The following is a 17,560-nucleotide window of genomic DNA, read 5'->3' as shown; positions in this document are numbered from 1 at the left end:
GCTGTTTGATTTTACCTTCACCAAATGCAAGGAGTCTGGCATACATGCGCTTTCTAACAGCTTAGCCAAATTCAGACCCCTTGCTACATTTTTTTGTTATCTCTGTGGCTATAAATAAGCCAGAAAAAGATTCCCTTTACTAAGTAACAAGTACTTTTATTTCTAAATTGCCCATACCTAGCTTTTACATGTCTGGGCTTTTTCTTGCATACCTGGATATTTCCCAGATCCCTCAGCTGTAATGGTTGCAGGTGTGTCACGTTCAGATTTCTCTGAAGCAGCTGCTGGCAATAGCATACTATTGGGCATCATGACATCTGGTACAGGAACCTTTGAAAACAAAGAATATGGTATTATTACAGAAAAGGTCCTGCTATTTAATAGTATAAAACAGCATGAAATTATAATTCAAAAGATCCACCACATCTGGATGACTGTCAGAATCAAGATTCCGATTCAGTCCTTGATTATGGTTTCTGACAGATCATAACCCAGAGCATCATGTGTCCCTTGCTGGAGAATCAACCAAAATAATCCACAATAAAGGGATGCTATAGAACTACATGCACTCAATATTTCATTGGTCTCAGTATCACCTCAAAGAAGGTTTTGCTGACTTTGCCAGGGTCATTGGATTTATCAGGGGAATTCTCCTAGGATATCCTCCAAAGACAGAGATCATGTTGAGATATGATCACCAGTTAGTATTTCACTGAGGGCATTCCCACTTTTCTTCACCTGTATTTTTTTACACAAATTGTGGACGTTCCATGATCTTTGAAAGAAAATTATGTTTATTTCAATAGGGAAGTAACAATTTATTTCCATTTAAAATTATATATATTTTTTCTCTTTCTTGACTTCAATATCTTATGTATCATCTTCAGATTGCTTTATCTGTTGAGTTACACTTTCAAATTATAGACAGAAATCTGTGAAGGATATCTTTTTAATCTGGTAGTATTCAGTTTAGCTAAGCTGATGTGAATATCAACTTGCTCAACATCTGATGTTTTTATTTTAATTTGATCTTTAAAAAAATTTATATCAGAAATATAGGACTGTCCTATGAAGACTTAGCAAGTTTAAGTTCAAGCTCCTGCACTGCCAGATCCTGTCTAAATAATCTTGGGTAAATCAGTACAGACGGTGCTGCAGCTCCTCATCTCTAACAGAAGGACAGGACTTCCTTCATACAGAGGTAAAAAGATTATCCACAGAAGAGATTTTTGAGTTGTAAATAAATAATGAAAGCTACACTCATTATTAGCTATGAGTACAAGTATCTTTTCTTCCTCTAACACTGGATGCATAAGAATGACATATACACAAATTGCCTCTTGGAAAAAATATTCTAGACGTTAAAAAAAAACCCAAAAACACATGGGTTTAGTACATTTGTGATTTAAACACGGCATTAATAGCATCCTCTCACAGGACTAATGATTTTGAGTTTACTTGGTAGGGGAGGTCTTTTAAAAAAATTATGTAGTTAACTGCAACTGTCCCAGAGGAAAAAAAAAAATGCTATAAATAGTATTTACTTTTTTGTCAGACAGTTCAGTTATGGACAGAGCATATTAGTGTTAGCAATGATGGCAATTTCAATTATGAAGATTATGTTTTACAATCTCTTCCATGGAAAACATTGGGGTTTTTTCCCCTTTCAGAAACACCGGGACAACTCTCCAGCACCTGATGAGGAAAGATTTCAAAGTAGCTTCATTACCAGCATAGAGGGAATCAGGAAGAACTTGAGAAGAAAGTTAGTGCTGCTCAATATGGAGGGGCAGATTTTCCATATTTTTCCATTTTTCTAAAAGGGTCTGTAAAAGTAAAATTTCTACTGCATTTTCCTTCCAGAGGGCCAAAATTACATGGTCTATCAGAGCTATAATTAATAGAAAATCAAGAAAAGAAATTCCCCAAATGTGTATTTGCTCCTCAGCTCTAAGCAAAAGAAACTCTAGACCTTCAGTCAAGAAGTCTCAATTATTTCTAATATTTTTGCCACTTTAGTTGGGTGTGAGGTGGTAGATTTACAACCACACCTATATAAATGAAGGAGCCATCTATGGATACAGAAATAAACACTTAAGGAGTTGGATTACTGAGATTTCCAAGCACATTTCCATCTAAGGAGGCAAGACAACCAGAGCCAGTTTGTCTTAGGAGGTCTGTTTTCTAACTGAATTTATGCTGTAATAACAAATAAGTACGAGACCTGATTGTGTTTCTACTGACATTGTTTTGAATGTATGTTTGAACTGCTATTTCACAGTGAATTTCATGTAATGTAATGTACAGTAGAGGTATACACATGAATCCTTCTACGTTTGGGAACTGTATTCTTCAGGGAGTTCCTCTTAATTTACAAACTAAAGTGACAATGCCTCTGAGACCTGGATATTATTAGACCAAATTTTCAGGTATGCTCTTAGAGATATGGACTGGCTTAACTTCTCCAAGATTAATGTCAGTGAGGAATCAAAGGCTTTTTTCATCTGTGAAATCATCATCCACCTTCAGCCATTTTTCCAAGGGACAGCAGTCACTAGATGAGCTGACAAGAAAACCTAAGAGTCCTGACCCACTCCTCTCCCCAGTCTTCCTGAACAGTGTCACAACAAATACATTGCCCATGAGGCCCAAGTATGTTTGTGTAGCATGTGCATCAGTATTTGGAGCACTTACTGTCATGAGCAGTTTCTCCACACAGTCAGGGGACACACTGTGCAGATGGGTCAAATGAAGCTGGAGATGCATTTTGTTGCTGAGGACATCTTGGCAGAGGGGGCAGCAGATAACAGGTTGCATTGAATGCTGTGACAGGACATGCATCTGGATACGATTTGGGTCCCTACCATTGTAGTTACAATAAGGACATTGATAGAACTGAAAAAAAATCAAGTTAAGATGCAGGCTATTAGTCAATGTGCTTTTTATAACTTGCTGATATAGCTATTTTAACAGTATATCATCTCTGTTTCATTCTTGAGTTATTTGAAAAAGAGTTCTAGAATGCAATTAAATTGTTACATTTCCTTTTACCTGCTCATGACAAAATTTATTGTCCTCTGGAGGCTTTGATTTTTTAGCTGCACCATCCTCTTCTTTTGCCAGAAGAAGCTGTTGTGCCCCTACCACAGTGTTTGCTTTCGGTTCCTTCTCTGGTGTGACTATTCCTGTTTTGAAAACATAATTTTTGAGAACATGTTTTAAACTTAAAAATATCCTGGTTTACAAAGAGGCTCTGACTTCAAAGGTCTGTATTGTCTTTGAGGGCCTTTTTTTTGTTTGCTTGCTTGTTTTTTTAAACTGAGAAAAAAATAACGATGAATAAAACAAGTCTGGTAAGCACAAAGGTGAAAATACACTTTTATTCTTGATACTCTATAAATACATTTAAAAATGGACTCTTCTCTACTGTTTAGATAACCCTAGGTTGCCTTTAAAGATTAATCAATAATGTTCTTTCTTTAGCAGCTCAGTATGAATTTGTCTATTACATTAAAACAAATCAGCTTTTGCTTAAAAAGCCTGTTTTCCAAATAATTAATTTGCTGCTGTTTAATTACCCTCTCTCTTTTCTAAACTGTCTGAGCAATATGATTATTGTGCTGTTTTGATAACTCCTGCCTGGTTACTATTCTGAAGCTAAATATAGCGAGGCTTTAAAAGAAATACTGTGGAGAATAGGATTTCAGAGCTAACTTAATATTAATTATATACAAAGATCAGTCATTTGGGATTGCTTTAGATGTTTACACTGTGAATTTTTATAGTCTGGCATTTGTGATCAAAACCAGAATATAATTGTTTACTATAGATAGTTGTACTATTAAGTATTAAATACTATATTTAATATTATGCCTGAGCTAGCTGTGTAATGCGGCCCAGTCTTGCACACATCAAAGAAAGAGTGCAATTCTAATTTCCCAGTCCATCAGAAAATTCTTTCCAGCGTCAATTTGCCAGATAATCTCTTCTGCTAGGCTGGATATTACAAGAGCATTGGGTAGGCATGTCACATACATCTCACGACAAACACAAAACCTCATTTACCAACCATTCCAATCTCATCATAGTGCGGCATCATCTGACCTTTTTTCTGCTGTTTATTATGAGTATTTCTAATTTTAACTTTCAATTTTCACCATCTTCCAGTCAATTTGCAACTAAATTATTTCCAGGGTGAGGACACTATCACTGGACACTGGGTGCAAATACATCTTGAAATGCAATGAAGCTAAACCATTGATTGCTATCAGACCCAACGTAAATATATAGTCCAGGGGTAATCTGATTGTATGCTGTGCATGAAGATTTATCTTGATTTTTTTCAATCCACATAAGGTTCATATAAATGAACAAATTGCACCTCATTGCACAATAACCTAGGATTAATTTAAAAATAAGGTCATGGACATTTTGGCAACAAAGTAAACAAGAACAAAGAAAACACAAGCTCAAGAACTTTTTATTATCATGATTTTCCTATAGACTTCGTGCAATATTTGATCTTACAAAGACAACATTAAAAAGAAGCCAAATAAGAGAACAGTTTTCAAGGTAAACACCAAATCCTCATGGTAAAATAATGACTAATTGAAAACTGAATCATACAGGGACATTTTCTGAAGGGCACTTGAAAAAAAAAAAACAAACCAGACATAAAACATATTTTATGACTTACACCTTAATGGTGATTTCCCCGCACATTGACTTTCATTTCCAAGTTGTTAATTATTTCTTTTGATGTAATTTAGGCCAGTAATTTTTGCATGTTCTAGCTCAAATCAAAGCTTATTCCTGCCGTATTTCCCTATTTATGTATTCATCCGTCCATCATCATATGTTTATCATCTAAACAAGTCCCTTTTTTCATCACATATGTTCAATTCGTCATCATTTGTTTATCACCTGAACAAGTCCCTTTTTGGAGCTCCCTGAATTTTTGCACTCTCAGGAACAGATCTCGGAGGCCTCTTTTAGACTGCTCAGTAACGGCTGGGCCAACAACCCAAAGGACTACCTATGCTTACAGGTAAAATCTAAGTGATGAAATCACATAAGGCACCATTTTATTACTGACTTTGCTTTATGACTATTAACAAAGTATTCCCTGGCCTACCTGTATTTACATATTATTTAAGTATCTTAATTGTGAGAATTATGGGAAGTAAAAAAAGTGACATATTGTACTAAGAGCAAAAGGTTGTTTCTTGGGTTTTAGAAAAACAGATTCAAATTATTAACCTCTTTTTATTTCCAACTGTCAAAAACATCTCTACTGTTTCTTACTTTACAATATGTCACTTTTACAATATCCTTTTCAAAGACAAATGGGCCAGAATCTCAGCTGACGTAAATGGACATTGTTATACTGGAAGCTGAATTTAAAAACAAAATGGAAAAATTCTGCCTTCTCTTCCCCTCATCACACTTGATTGTTTTCAACTGGTTCTTACAGAAATTACAAACCAAGTTCTCCTTCAAAATTTACTTGTGAAAATGCATCTAACTGTGTTTTGGCACTGCCAGAGAAATTTATCTTGAAGTGCACTCTGTGTGTGCCTGGGCACACACAAGGTTAATATTACACATCATCTTCCACCACAGGATGGAATAACTTAATTACTTCAAAGGGCCTATAATAATCATGAAACACATAGTTCTTGTTTCTATAAAAACAAGGGGGGTTTTTTGGTTAAATTTCTTTTGCGGTTAATATAATAAAACAGTGGAGTTATAAAACACTGTGCTGGGGTCAATAAATGCATAACAAAGCACAGCTTTTTGCAATGTTTACTATGATATTTATATAAACTGTCAAAGTTTACAGACGCTTTGTTGTTTTTGTTGTCGTTTGGCTCTGGATTCATTCAACCTCAAGCACTGTTACTTCTTAGTGACTGAAGCTGCATCTGGCCAATAGCAATGTAACTGAGTCTGGGACTTATGGTGAGCTTTAAGGAAAAGAAAAAAGGTGGTTGATTTTGCCCTCTGGCATAGGGGAGTCAGTTGCCCCTGCACATGGAGAAGACCAGAGTCTCCAAGCCACAGTGAAGATGACAAAAGCAGAGTCCAACTTTTTTATCCAATGGTCGAGCTACTAGCACTCAGTTCCTTGTCTTGCTGTACCAATGCTCTGCTCTCCACGTTCAATTTGCCGGTTTTAGGGAGCTTTGGTAGAAAAGCTGTAAACACCTAGGGTCTTCTAGAAAGGGTATCAAAGGAGGAGGGAAAGAGAAGAGAAAATCTCCTGGTCTTGAGCATACTGTGTCCACTCTTTTCATAGCCACATGTTCCAATGTCATGCCATTCTTACCAGGTAGTTGTAGGAGAAGACTAAATCCACTTGTTATCCATGTTTTAAATACTAACTTTTTATTCTTGAGCACATTATTTGTAGGGTTTGTTTGTTTTGTTTTTTTTTTTAATTGTGAAACACATCAGAAATTCTTTTTATAATATAAAATACACATCTTATTTTAGATAAATAATGCAATTTCAATACATTTAGCTCAAAAAGTAAGTTTAATTATAAATAAGTGCCATGAAATAGACTAGGCAATGATTGCCTGTCAGTATCAGAATTATTTAACTTGTCTAGGATTGCTAATATAAAAATGACACAATTCACTGCAATTCAGATGTCATCACCTTTGCAATATATGTTGAAGCCCCAAAATAAAAATATTTGTGTGACTAATAAGAAGGAAAAAGTTAATAAAGTGCATATACTAGTGAGAAAAAAGATCCTGGAAAAGCCATGATAAAACCACTATTTTCTTATTTATAAATCTTTGTATTTGATAAAGATTGCATAATTTAAGACTTCTGACACATCAGATGATGTTATTCAGACTCAAAATAATTCTAAAATTATAATTACTGGTAGAGTATTCTTTCTAATTAGAGTAGAATGAAAGGATAATTTTCATTGCAATAATGAAGGTTAATTTCCATCCTTCCTCATGTTTACTACCTTATTAAAAAGTGCTCCCCTTAGCCATGGCAGAGACATATTACATTTTCAATGCAAATGTATTAATCTGGATAAATTCCATATTAATTCTTGCACTGCATAGAGCTGTAATTTGGATTATAATTAATCTAAAGTGGCACTAGATTTAAATGACAATATAAATGAGGCATTAGTAGGCTTTTCTATTCTGAATGAATATTCAACAAATATAACTGCATATTGCCAAGTCGCATTTTGAAAGCTCTTCTCCTTGAGATAAGGTAAGCAACGCAGCACAACAGCTTACACAAACACACTGTTACTAAATACATGTTAATCCTTTCTTGTCTAATAGATTCTATGCTAAAGAAGGGTCACACCACTTTCCTGTTTAACTTGTTAGTATTGTGATTAATTTATTGGTTTTCCTGAGATTTCTTTGGCGAGACTTGCAACACTCAATTCATGAGAAAGCTCAAATTAACATTCAATTATACAGAAGCAGTTATGCAGTCATTAGAAATACTTGTCAGCTCAGTGAAAATTAAGATGATGGTCGGAATGTTGCATATGTAAAATTAATTTAGATTAGAAAAATAAAATTTTCCAAAAGATTCAGGATTTTACAGTACAAACTATTTTCTGCAAAGCACAAAGGCAATCATGTGTTTCAGCTCTTGTTTTTATATGAATCTTACTGCAAACTTATTTGTGTAATTGCTGGCACGGGAATGCAGAACAATTATGCTGGTTTTTTGTAGTGCACCCAGTAGGCATCTGGATATAGGTTTGTCCTAATTAAACTTGGCCCCTATGAGTGGCTAATCCTGATGGAATTTTGAGAATTCCCCTTCAGTATTTTTTTTTTTCTAGATTCCATTTTCTTCTTTTTTCTATTTTTTTTTTTTTTTTTGGCTAGAGCTTTAATACCATATTCTTTCCTAAACAACTATAAATGGACCAGCCTAAGAAAAAGAGAGGGCTGCTAAATTCCCTGAAGTCATTCATAATGTCCCCTAGATGAAGCGTGTGGCAGGAAATGCAGGCTGCAAGTGGCTGTCGCCCCTCTCCTGGGGAGTGTCCAGGCCAGCCCCTGAGGAGACTGCATGGAAAGACTTGTGACAGCCTGGGAGCATGGCCTTACTGCACTGCAGACGGTTTTGACCAAGTCAGAGAGCCAGCCAAGGGGAATATATATTTTAAACCACAACACAGCTTCTTGCTCAACATCATCCTTGTCATCATCGGCCTTCCCTCAGTCTCTTGATCTCAAAAAATAAAGTGACTGAAGAGCAGCCGAGATTGTACACTGTGATGGGTACTGACCTTAGCCCGTCAACAAGCAAACTTAAAGGAAGCTTTAATCTTTAAGTCAGTCTTCTGAACTGACTTGGCATAGAAAGGGCCATCTATAAATTTTTTTGGAAATAAATTCAAAAATGTTTAATATGTAAAGAGCAAATTGCAGTATGGGTGAATTTGGGTGTAAAGGAACTCAGATGTAAAATGGTATTTTTTTCTACAACTATATGTCTTTATGGATAACACAACCTCCTTTGTATGCTGCTGTCATCAGCATACAAGGAAAAGATATATGACTACCTGAAACTAATAGGCTTCAACCTGTTTCAGCACTTCTTCTGCTTCAGTGAATCCAACATAATGTAACTAGGTATAGCGTGCGGCAAAAGTAGCCAATGTAATATTCATTGTGACCATAGATTTCCATCTCATACATAAAAAGCATGGGTGAAGTCACATATTTGCCAAATCAAACACAGAAAAAGCCTTGGGTATCTACACCAGATGCTGGCCCTGGGTTTGTTTGTGCACAAGTAAATGTCATGACATAGAGGTTTTGTTTTCAAAGACAGTAGCTTTCATTACTGGGCTTTGTCTATTCCAGGAGATCAAAATTACCCAACCCATAATCCGTTTTCAATGATATTTCCTCTTTCTTAGGCTGAATCATCTGTAAACTTTTTCACTGGATTTTGTGTGTTTTTTTGTAAATGCCTCAAATAAATGCCCAGGAAGAGGCCAGATTCTTGGGAGTAACTAATCTGTGAGCAAGAGCAAAAAATAATAACAAAAAAACCCCACATTCTTTGGGTTAAAAGGGGGGCAAAACCTGATTGAAGAAAAAATTCAAGTGGTACCTAATCCCATGCTTATGAAAAATTAATATGCCATCAGAGGAATCACAAGTACAGCAAAGATTAATGAAAGGCGCTTAAAAAATTACAAGCACACAAACTGATTTGATTAAAAAATAATCTCACTGGTCGTCCTGTAATATTCTTCAACTTATCCGCATCTATCCTGTCAGATGGTTATGATTAAAAATAGGTCAATGGGAGGCTACTGATAGAAATCACATGCAAAATGCACATGCAATGAATAGTAGTGGGAATGTCCAGACAGTTTAAAATGAAAGAGCATTTCATAAGTTAAAAAAGGGGGAAAACAAAATTCTAGCATCTTACCAGAGTCTTTACTAGATTTTTTGCCTTCACTATTGTCTCTCTCACTTGAGTCTTTATCATCAGCCACAGCCACTGATGTACTTTTAGCAGACCCTTCTGTGTCTTCAGCTTGTTCTTCTGTGGACAAACACAGAAAAGATCTCAGGAAAGGAACTCAGTGACCAGTTAACAGCAGTTTAAAAATATGTCCTGTAATAAGAACAGCACTAACAGAAGGTGGCAAAATAGGGGGGAAGAAGGGTCAGGGGGAAGAAAAGGGAAAGAACAGTGCTTTAAAGAGGTTGGATATTAATTCTAAATAATTTGCAATATTTCAAAATCTGACTGTGTCTTTACAAGAGTACCAGCTTTCCCCCAGTGTGACAGACTTAAAGCCTGTCATTTCATATTCTTTGGCTAGAAATGATTTGTGTTAAAATACATGCACATGCATGCACACACACGCATACACACACACATACACCCCCCACAGGCTGGAACAAAAGCAAGCACATGTGAAAATGCATCTTGGAGCCAAAAATAAAAAAAAAAAAAAGGGAGATCTCAAATATAAATCCTATTAGTGCAGTATCCCGCTAATTGCAGTAAGTAAGTATTAGGTATTAGGTACTGTATTAAATATAAACCTCTGGCTTTGCGGGAGAAGTCTCAAATTTTGTCTCCAGGGGGAGCCATTCAGGATAAATGATGCAACTTGGTGTACGGCTTCTGAGGAAGCAGCATTACCCACACCTCACTTACGTGTTCACACCAGCTAGATTACATGGAAATCTTCACAGTAACTCAAGCCCATTTAATTATTCGGTAAATCTTAGCTATGCTGCTACTGGTGGATTAATCTGTTTATGCAGTTAGCTTCTATGCTGGGGCTGTGTAGCACTAATCCGTGAAAGGCCCACTGTTCCTTTTCATCCTGTGATCATTTGTCTCTCACTGTGCTGATGTCACATTTTAATGAATTTTTAGCAATCTGAGTAATGCCAGATAACCAGACTTGCAGCTCCCTACAGCACAGCATGCTGTTTTCATTGCAGCACACACACACACACAAAAATAAAAATCATATTTCCCTGTTCAGGTAGGAATTATATAAATTAGGAGGTGAACGTAAAATGGGATTCGAAGCACCAGGCCGCTCGATTTCATAAAATCTTTAATGACCATATAAATTAACCCTGGAAAGGCAAAAGGTCACAGACACACATTTGCATACACTCTTCTATTCACTTTTGATAAGCAGAGCTTTTATGCGGGGAACATGATACAATTAACCCTTCAGGAACCATACAAAATGCAGCTACCGACATTTTAAGTGTCAAGCATTAACTGAAAATTACACACTGCATAAAATTTTCATTGTAAATGCTATAGTGATTGAAAGGGGAAATAGTGGCCCTCTTCGCACCCCATGTTTTATTAATAACATTCTGACAGCCGAATGAAATATCCTCTGTCATATGTAGCAGCTGAGCACAAAAAAATTGCTGCCTATTGCCTTACTGCCAGCCATACACTGAAACCCTATGCCTAGGCAAACAGCCCCTCAGATCGATGTGGCAAACCTATCCGATTCTCAACTCTCTCCAAAACCTTTTGTAAATCGGAAGAGAAAAACACAGCTGCAATTTTGGAAACCAACCTTCTCCCCCGACCAAAAAAAAAAAAAAAAAATCCTGACCACAGATCAATGTGTTTTGCATTGACATGGAAATACAATAGGTTAGGACTAAGCATGTGTGTCCACTTTCTGGAACAATGCGGGGAGAAAGACGGTCCCTTCTTTTAAAAATAATTGCATATTAAAAAATAAATTTCCATGCGAATGGGAAGCCCACTCATGCTGCGTGAGCGCTGTGGTCCCTGCAGCCCCCCGCCTCCTCCTACGCTGATAGGGATGCTAACACATGCTAGGGATCCCCGCGCAGCCGGAGCGCGGCGGTGCCGGCGGGGAGCGCGGCTCGGGATGCTGCGCGCCTCTGATCACGCCTGGCAAGGGCTGCGCCAGTGCTGAGCGCGCACACACCGGGCTCGCATCCAGGGTCGGGCCCCGTGGCCTCACGGAGCCGATGGCAATCCCTTTTCGACTCATCCTTGGGAATGGACGCATTGCTTCTTTTACTAGATTTACTGGCCCAATCCCCCTGGGCTGGAAAATGAAGTGTCAAAGTGCTACTGAGTGTCCTTATCTTGAGGGGACATAAAATTGTAAGGGCTATCGTGGCACACATTAATAAAACATTGTGTGTGTGTCAGGCAAAGAGAAAGAAAATTATGAAGGTACTAAAAGAAAAGCTACAGTATCATCTGGGTCTCATCAGACAATTTTTGCAGGGTGCTCTCCTGTTTTTCTGGTATGTGTTTTAAGTGTGAGAGAAATTCCCAGACATGTTCTCCTATACATCATCGTGGTGTCTGACCTCAGCCTGACCCTGGCAACAGTTTGAGAAATCTGAATGTGAACAAAGACTCTGTGTCAGCAGCAGGGAGAGATTGCGGGATAGACTTTCCCCATCAACTTAATCGCAAACAGCAGTTCTGAGGCCATAACTTTACAGGGCTGCACCAAGCCACAAACACATAACCTTTAGAGGTGAAACTGCCCCTCGCTCCCCACCCCCCCTTCTGTGATTTTTCTCAGTCTTGTGGCGCTCCCTTTGATGTAGCAAGGCAATTAGCTGTAATGTTCAAGTACTGCAGACCTGTTTTATGGTTTGGAAGGTGAGAGCTGTTTATTACAGGTAGGCTCCTGGGGGCCATAAAGGCTTTGCAAATTTTTAATCATGCAAAAAACTAATCAAAATGTAACTTATACACACCATAAAAATTAATATCATTATTATGCATGGTATAAATTGCCTGCCTTGGCTTTCAATGGCACTCCCTTCTAGAAAATACATTTGGCATTCATTTCAGAAATATGTATGGCATTCACTTCAGAAGTAAATTTCATAGACAGAAATGATAATACAACTTCTATTTTCCTTCAAAATTACGGAAAGGTTGTTTGAGACTCGCACTGTCACGACATATATCAAAGGGACAAGATGGAAATAAAACAGCTCTAACTTAAAAGCAGTTAGCAAATTACAAAAAATCCTGAAGACCGTTTGTCAGAACAGATATTGAGGAAATGTAACTATCAAAGACATTACATTCCTACGCCAGAATGCAACAAATATCTTTTTTTAGCAACATTTTTGTTCTTACTACATGTGCCAACAAACAAGAATACCGTGCAGAAATAAAAATCGGATGGTCCCTGCTCAATGACACAAAATTATGAATTATTATGTACCAACAAAACACAGTACAATTGTGCTACAGATTCCAGAGTTAATTTCCAACATTCTGTTTTAAATTTACAAGAGTCCTGCCTATATACATTTACAAATGTCAGCTTAGAAAATGAATAGAGTACCCGATTCAAATGCAGTTTAATGGCTTTAATAACACTTACTATTGCAATATGATATTTTATTCACACCTGTTTTTATTTTGTCCAACTGTTGAAAATTTCTTTTGATGTTGGATGTCTTGAATTTAGCCATTTTAAACCTTTTGCCTCACAACTGACTTAGAATTAAACATAAAAATTAGGTTAGCAGCATTCTGCACTAAAACTGTGAAATATGGAAAAATGAAAGATTCTTGTGTCAGAGGTAATATTAATCAGTTGATATTGTATATTCCATATTTTATGTCATATATTTTAGTATGTTAATCTACACACAGATCTAATTCTGTACTGATTTTATGAAGTACGACCCTTGTGATTTTCCTCAGTCCAATGTGTGGAAGTCAAGATGTGTGAAGATTTCAACTGAAAAATCCAGGCCTCAGCCAAAGCTGATCAGCAGGTACCAGCAAAAAAATTAGAAAAATATTCATATATACATTAGAAAAGCCTGACTTATGGAGGCGTGATTTATGGAACAGATACATACACCATAAAGAAGGGAGGATACACAGAAAAGTATAACTTTTTAAAATTAAATAATTATTAGTAAAACAAGACCAGCACGAGTAGAAACAATCCTCTCACCTTTAATTTAAATGCATTGTGATAATCACAGGGGCAATCGCCTTTCCCTGTGTTTTATCAGAAAAGTTTCCCTACTGATGAGCAGCACTGGGAGTCTGTTCTCTAGTCTGTTTAAGAAAACATATTATTTTCAGGGGTTGATTTTAGTTTGTTTGGGGTTTTTTACATCATTGATATATCAATTAACAGCCAGTAGTTCCTGTTTTGGTCCTGGGTTATTTTTGTTGTTGTTATTGTTGTTGTTATCCCTTTTGCCCTCTACAAATTGCAAGTAATTTCCTAAATAAGGATGATCTACTGGTTGTGGGTGAGTAATTGTGGTTATGAGAGAGAAAACAAGATTAAGCAAGTGTTTGTGGCTGAGGGCCGGATGGATGGGGAACAAATAAATCAATTGACTAAAGTAGTAAGCAAATAAATATGAAACGAGAGAGAGATTTAAAAAAAAATATTTGTGTTTTTTTTACTGAACATGTTCAATAAGTAGCTGAATCTAAGGTACCCATAAGTATTCAGCACAGGCGTATCCTAGATTCAACCAGTGAAGTGAATGGCTTATTAACCATCCAGATGAGAAGGCAACCACTAGTAAAGGATAACAGTAGGGTTTAGATTGGAGGGATGGACAGATAATGGAGGGATAATGGAGGGAAAGGAGAAACAATGGAAAACAAAAACCCACAGACTATGCAAAAGAAGTAAAAGTTAAATAAAAGCAGGGTTTGTGGATTGACTTCTGGGCTATCCTAGTTATAGGATAGTAGTTACTAGTTACTTCGCTGATAAACTCTTCCTGACTCCTGCATTGTCATTTATTCACCCAAATATTCCAGAAAGTATTTGTTCTATATTCTGGCTGGCCTTGGCAGCCAGAGGAATAGGATGACTGAGGAATAGGATGCCTCACTCATTCAGGATCTTGACTGCATCCTCTAGTGGTCATATTTCATCTTCAAACAGGATTTCTAATTTCTCCTTTAGGGACTCAGGGTGAATAAAGGCACCAACCCGTTAATAACTGTTTCTAATCACTGTGTTATATTCAGAACTAGAGCTCTTAGAATGCTGAACTTCCCATAAACAAGCCTATAATTAAGTGATGATCATCATATTGACCAGAAAGTGCTAACTGGCAGTTACTATCAAATTGTATCATTTTGTTTTGTGGTGCATCATTTGAATTTTTATGGCAGCCTAATGCTTCTCATTGAAATGTATCACTGTTCCAGGGGAGGCCGACTGCAAAGCTGGCTGGACAGAGTGTGCTGTGGTGGCTCCTTCCCAAAGAGTGTCACAAATCACACCCACTGTATCCATCCACTCCACCCCGCAGCCTGTACTCCCCACTTGCCACACTCAGCCTCACCCCTCTGGCTGCTGGAGGGAGGCAGCTCTCATCTACTCGGTTTTACTTCTTAGCTTCTGAAGGCAGAAAACATTCACCATCACCAGCTAATCTGCCCAGCACTTCATTATTTCCTAATCTAGTTTATTCTATTTTTTAATTTTATTTTTTTTAAACTGCAGTCTACTTCCAGCTGCTGGAAAAGGAATGTTCTCCCAAGAAGTTTGGAGGGGTGGGGTGTCCTTTCCAGTCCGGCTGCTGTGCGAGCTCTCCCTCCCTCTCGTTGCTGCCTGGGATTGTCTGCTTTCTAGTCGCCCTCCCATAGTTTCAGAGCAAATCACGAAATGAAGAATGATTTACTCTGGTAATAGTGCAAATGTGGAAAAGAATTGTTGGTAAACTTATGCTGAGCCATACTGATTTATCAGAAAATAGGAAAATTTGTGGTTTGTATTTTTGTTGTTTTATTTCTACATTAATATTTTATCAAATATTTTGCAAGGAGCAAAAGAAGCATATGCTGACAAAACCATTAACAGAGAATGTCAGCTATTCAGAATGAAACTCAGAAATGCTTTCCAGATGTGATTGGAGATGTACAGTTAATCATTTATTATGCAGAAAGGGATACTTTTCTTACTTGGCCATCTCTAGAAAGGCATTGAAGCATGAAACTATATTGAGAATACTCTAACTTTTCCAACTGATCATTACTTTTCTTTTGGCTGCCATTATGGTTCACAGAAAATGCTGTTTCTCCCATCAGCATAAAGCATGGAGAGCACTACCATTGTCTGACTTGAAGACTAATACATTTCCATCAAGGTTATGTAGAAAAGAAAATTAAACCTCATTGTTAATTCTTACTCAACATGCTGGATATACCCTGCCTAGTTTCAGGCATTGCTCTAAGTTCATTCTCTGTGCAGGGAGACACAGATAACTTAAAGGCACAACTCTGACTTTACATAGGTGAATCGCTAATTCCTTCCTGATTGTAGAAGGAATTTAAAATGAAGTTTAGCGTTTGGAATGCAGACTTTTCACCTGGACACTGCTGCTAAACACTGGAAGTTGCGTGGGTGAACCTAAGCCTGACCTAAAGCTCAGAAAGTCAAGGAGGGTTTTCTCATAACATTCGCCAGGGTTCTGGATGTTCATTTCAAGCCAGTGGGCGAAAAAAAGCAAAATACTGGATCTTCACAGTATCATTCACTTTACTTTACTTTTTATATTTTGCTGTTCATTCTGTGTGTTCAATGTCCCTTCATACACAAACACTTCTACCGTCCCTAATTTCTTGCATTTTTTCCTACAAAAGCTGGGTTTCCGATATATCGTGTAAGCGGTGATACTGAGTCTCCCATTCACAGTTTCCAAAAAAGTCCTTTCCAAACTTATTTACAAAGAAATCACAATGTTAACTGAGAACACATTTAAAATGTCATTTAAATTATGTATTTTATTAATGACTCAGTTTGGGGGTTTCTTGCTGAAATACACTGTAAAGTCCTTTTTATTTACCTTGCAGACTTTCTTTCTGAATTATTCACCTCTTTTTGGCTCGCTAACAGTATGTCTCTGAAATTATCTGTAAAGAATTCTGTTATTGCATATATTTCTTCTTTGTCTTTTGAGAATACTAGAGTAAAAGAATTTATTTTCTTTGCCATCTCCTGATCATTTTGGAATGACTATTCTCTGGTGGTCTAGCAGACCTAATGACTCCTGCAGGCTTTCTATTTCTGAGATACTTTAACAATTCCTGTTTAGCTTTTCTAGGTACCTCAACATATTTTGTCCTCACAGCTAATCTCTACATCCAGTTTTATTAATATCACTTTGGTTTTATTTCCACTTTTAAGGATACTTTTTCTGACCTGAATAAGTTCTTGTACTATGTCTTGTAAGGTAGCTAACTACAGCCCTCCCATTAAAATATTCCTCTTTCTTGATGCTATGTGTCACAGACAGAAGTAGGTGATATATTTATACTGAAAAACATTTTTCCTGAACAAAAACACTTTCTAAATTTTTAAAAAATAATCTTTACAGAATAATTTGTTGGAGGATTGAGGTGAGGGAGGTGTTGGTTTGTTTGTTTTCTACAATTACCTGACAAGTAGTTTATATAGTTTATATATAGCAATCCATGGATTTTAATTTTTTTACAAACCTACTTGCTGCAAGTATTACTTTAAGTTCAGCTTCTTTAACATATGTGTACATAAAGTGGTCCTTGTTTTTTTTTGGTTTTTTGGTTTTTTCAGAAAGACAACACAGATGCTATTTTAGCTTTTCCTCCAACCCAGATCACAATGTCGGAGTGATTTGTAAGAATCTTCACCAAGACATCCACTGCAAGTTACTCCAAAAAATCTTCTGTAAAAACTGGATTTCCTGGCTCAGCTGGCTGGAGCTGTACTATTAAAAATATAGTATACTAACACATGGTCAAACTCCTCTGACAGGAGGAAAAGATAAAAGTCTGCTCATCAAAACCAGTAAAAGTAGTAAAAAACAGCAGTGCATTCCTGCTTTCTTGATGTCTCTTAGCCCCTTTTGTTACTGTCTTTCCTTGCTTTCTCAAGACCCAATCTCGAAAATTCAGACAAAAAAACTTTTGTATAATAACATGAGTATTATGAAGTTTTGTGGAATGTTCCAGTATTAAAGTATTTTAGTGTGCTTGGAATGCATAGCTATAACATCACAAA

The 17,560-nt window shown here is 36.9% G+C and overlaps 1 protein-coding gene across 6 annotated transcripts in view; it reads right to left on the bottom strand.

Moving 5' to 3' along the window:
* ZFHX4 (zinc finger homeobox 4) overlaps positions 1-17,560 on the bottom strand; it is a 197,192-nt gene that overhangs the window by 57,488 nt on the left and 122,144 nt on the right. For 5 of the 6 annotated variants that reach the window (XM_038130225.1, XM_038130229.1, XM_038130223.1 and 2 more), the window contains exons 5-8: positions 9,457-9,573; positions 3,052-3,185; positions 2,695-2,895; positions 213-330 (exon numbers count right to left, since the gene is read on the bottom strand). In XM_038130225.1, the coding sequence (XP_037986153.1) occupies positions 213-330; positions 2,695-2,895; positions 3,052-3,185; positions 9,457-9,573 (570 nt within the window). The remainder of the gene's footprint in view (positions 1-212; positions 331-2,694; positions 2,896-3,051; positions 3,186-9,456; positions 9,574-17,560) is intronic. The other variant, XM_038130227.1, reaches the window with a different exon arrangement.

This window comes from Motacilla alba, chromosome 2 (genome assembly GCF_015832195.1).
Source record: "Motacilla alba alba isolate MOTALB_02 chromosome 2, Motacilla_alba_V1.0_pri, whole genome shotgun sequence".
Taxonomy (NCBI): Eukaryota; Metazoa; Chordata; class Aves; order Passeriformes; family Motacillidae; genus Motacilla; species Motacilla alba.
The sequence above is the reverse complement of the archived record's forward strand: the minus strand, read 5'-3'. Positions and strand labels throughout refer to the sequence as shown.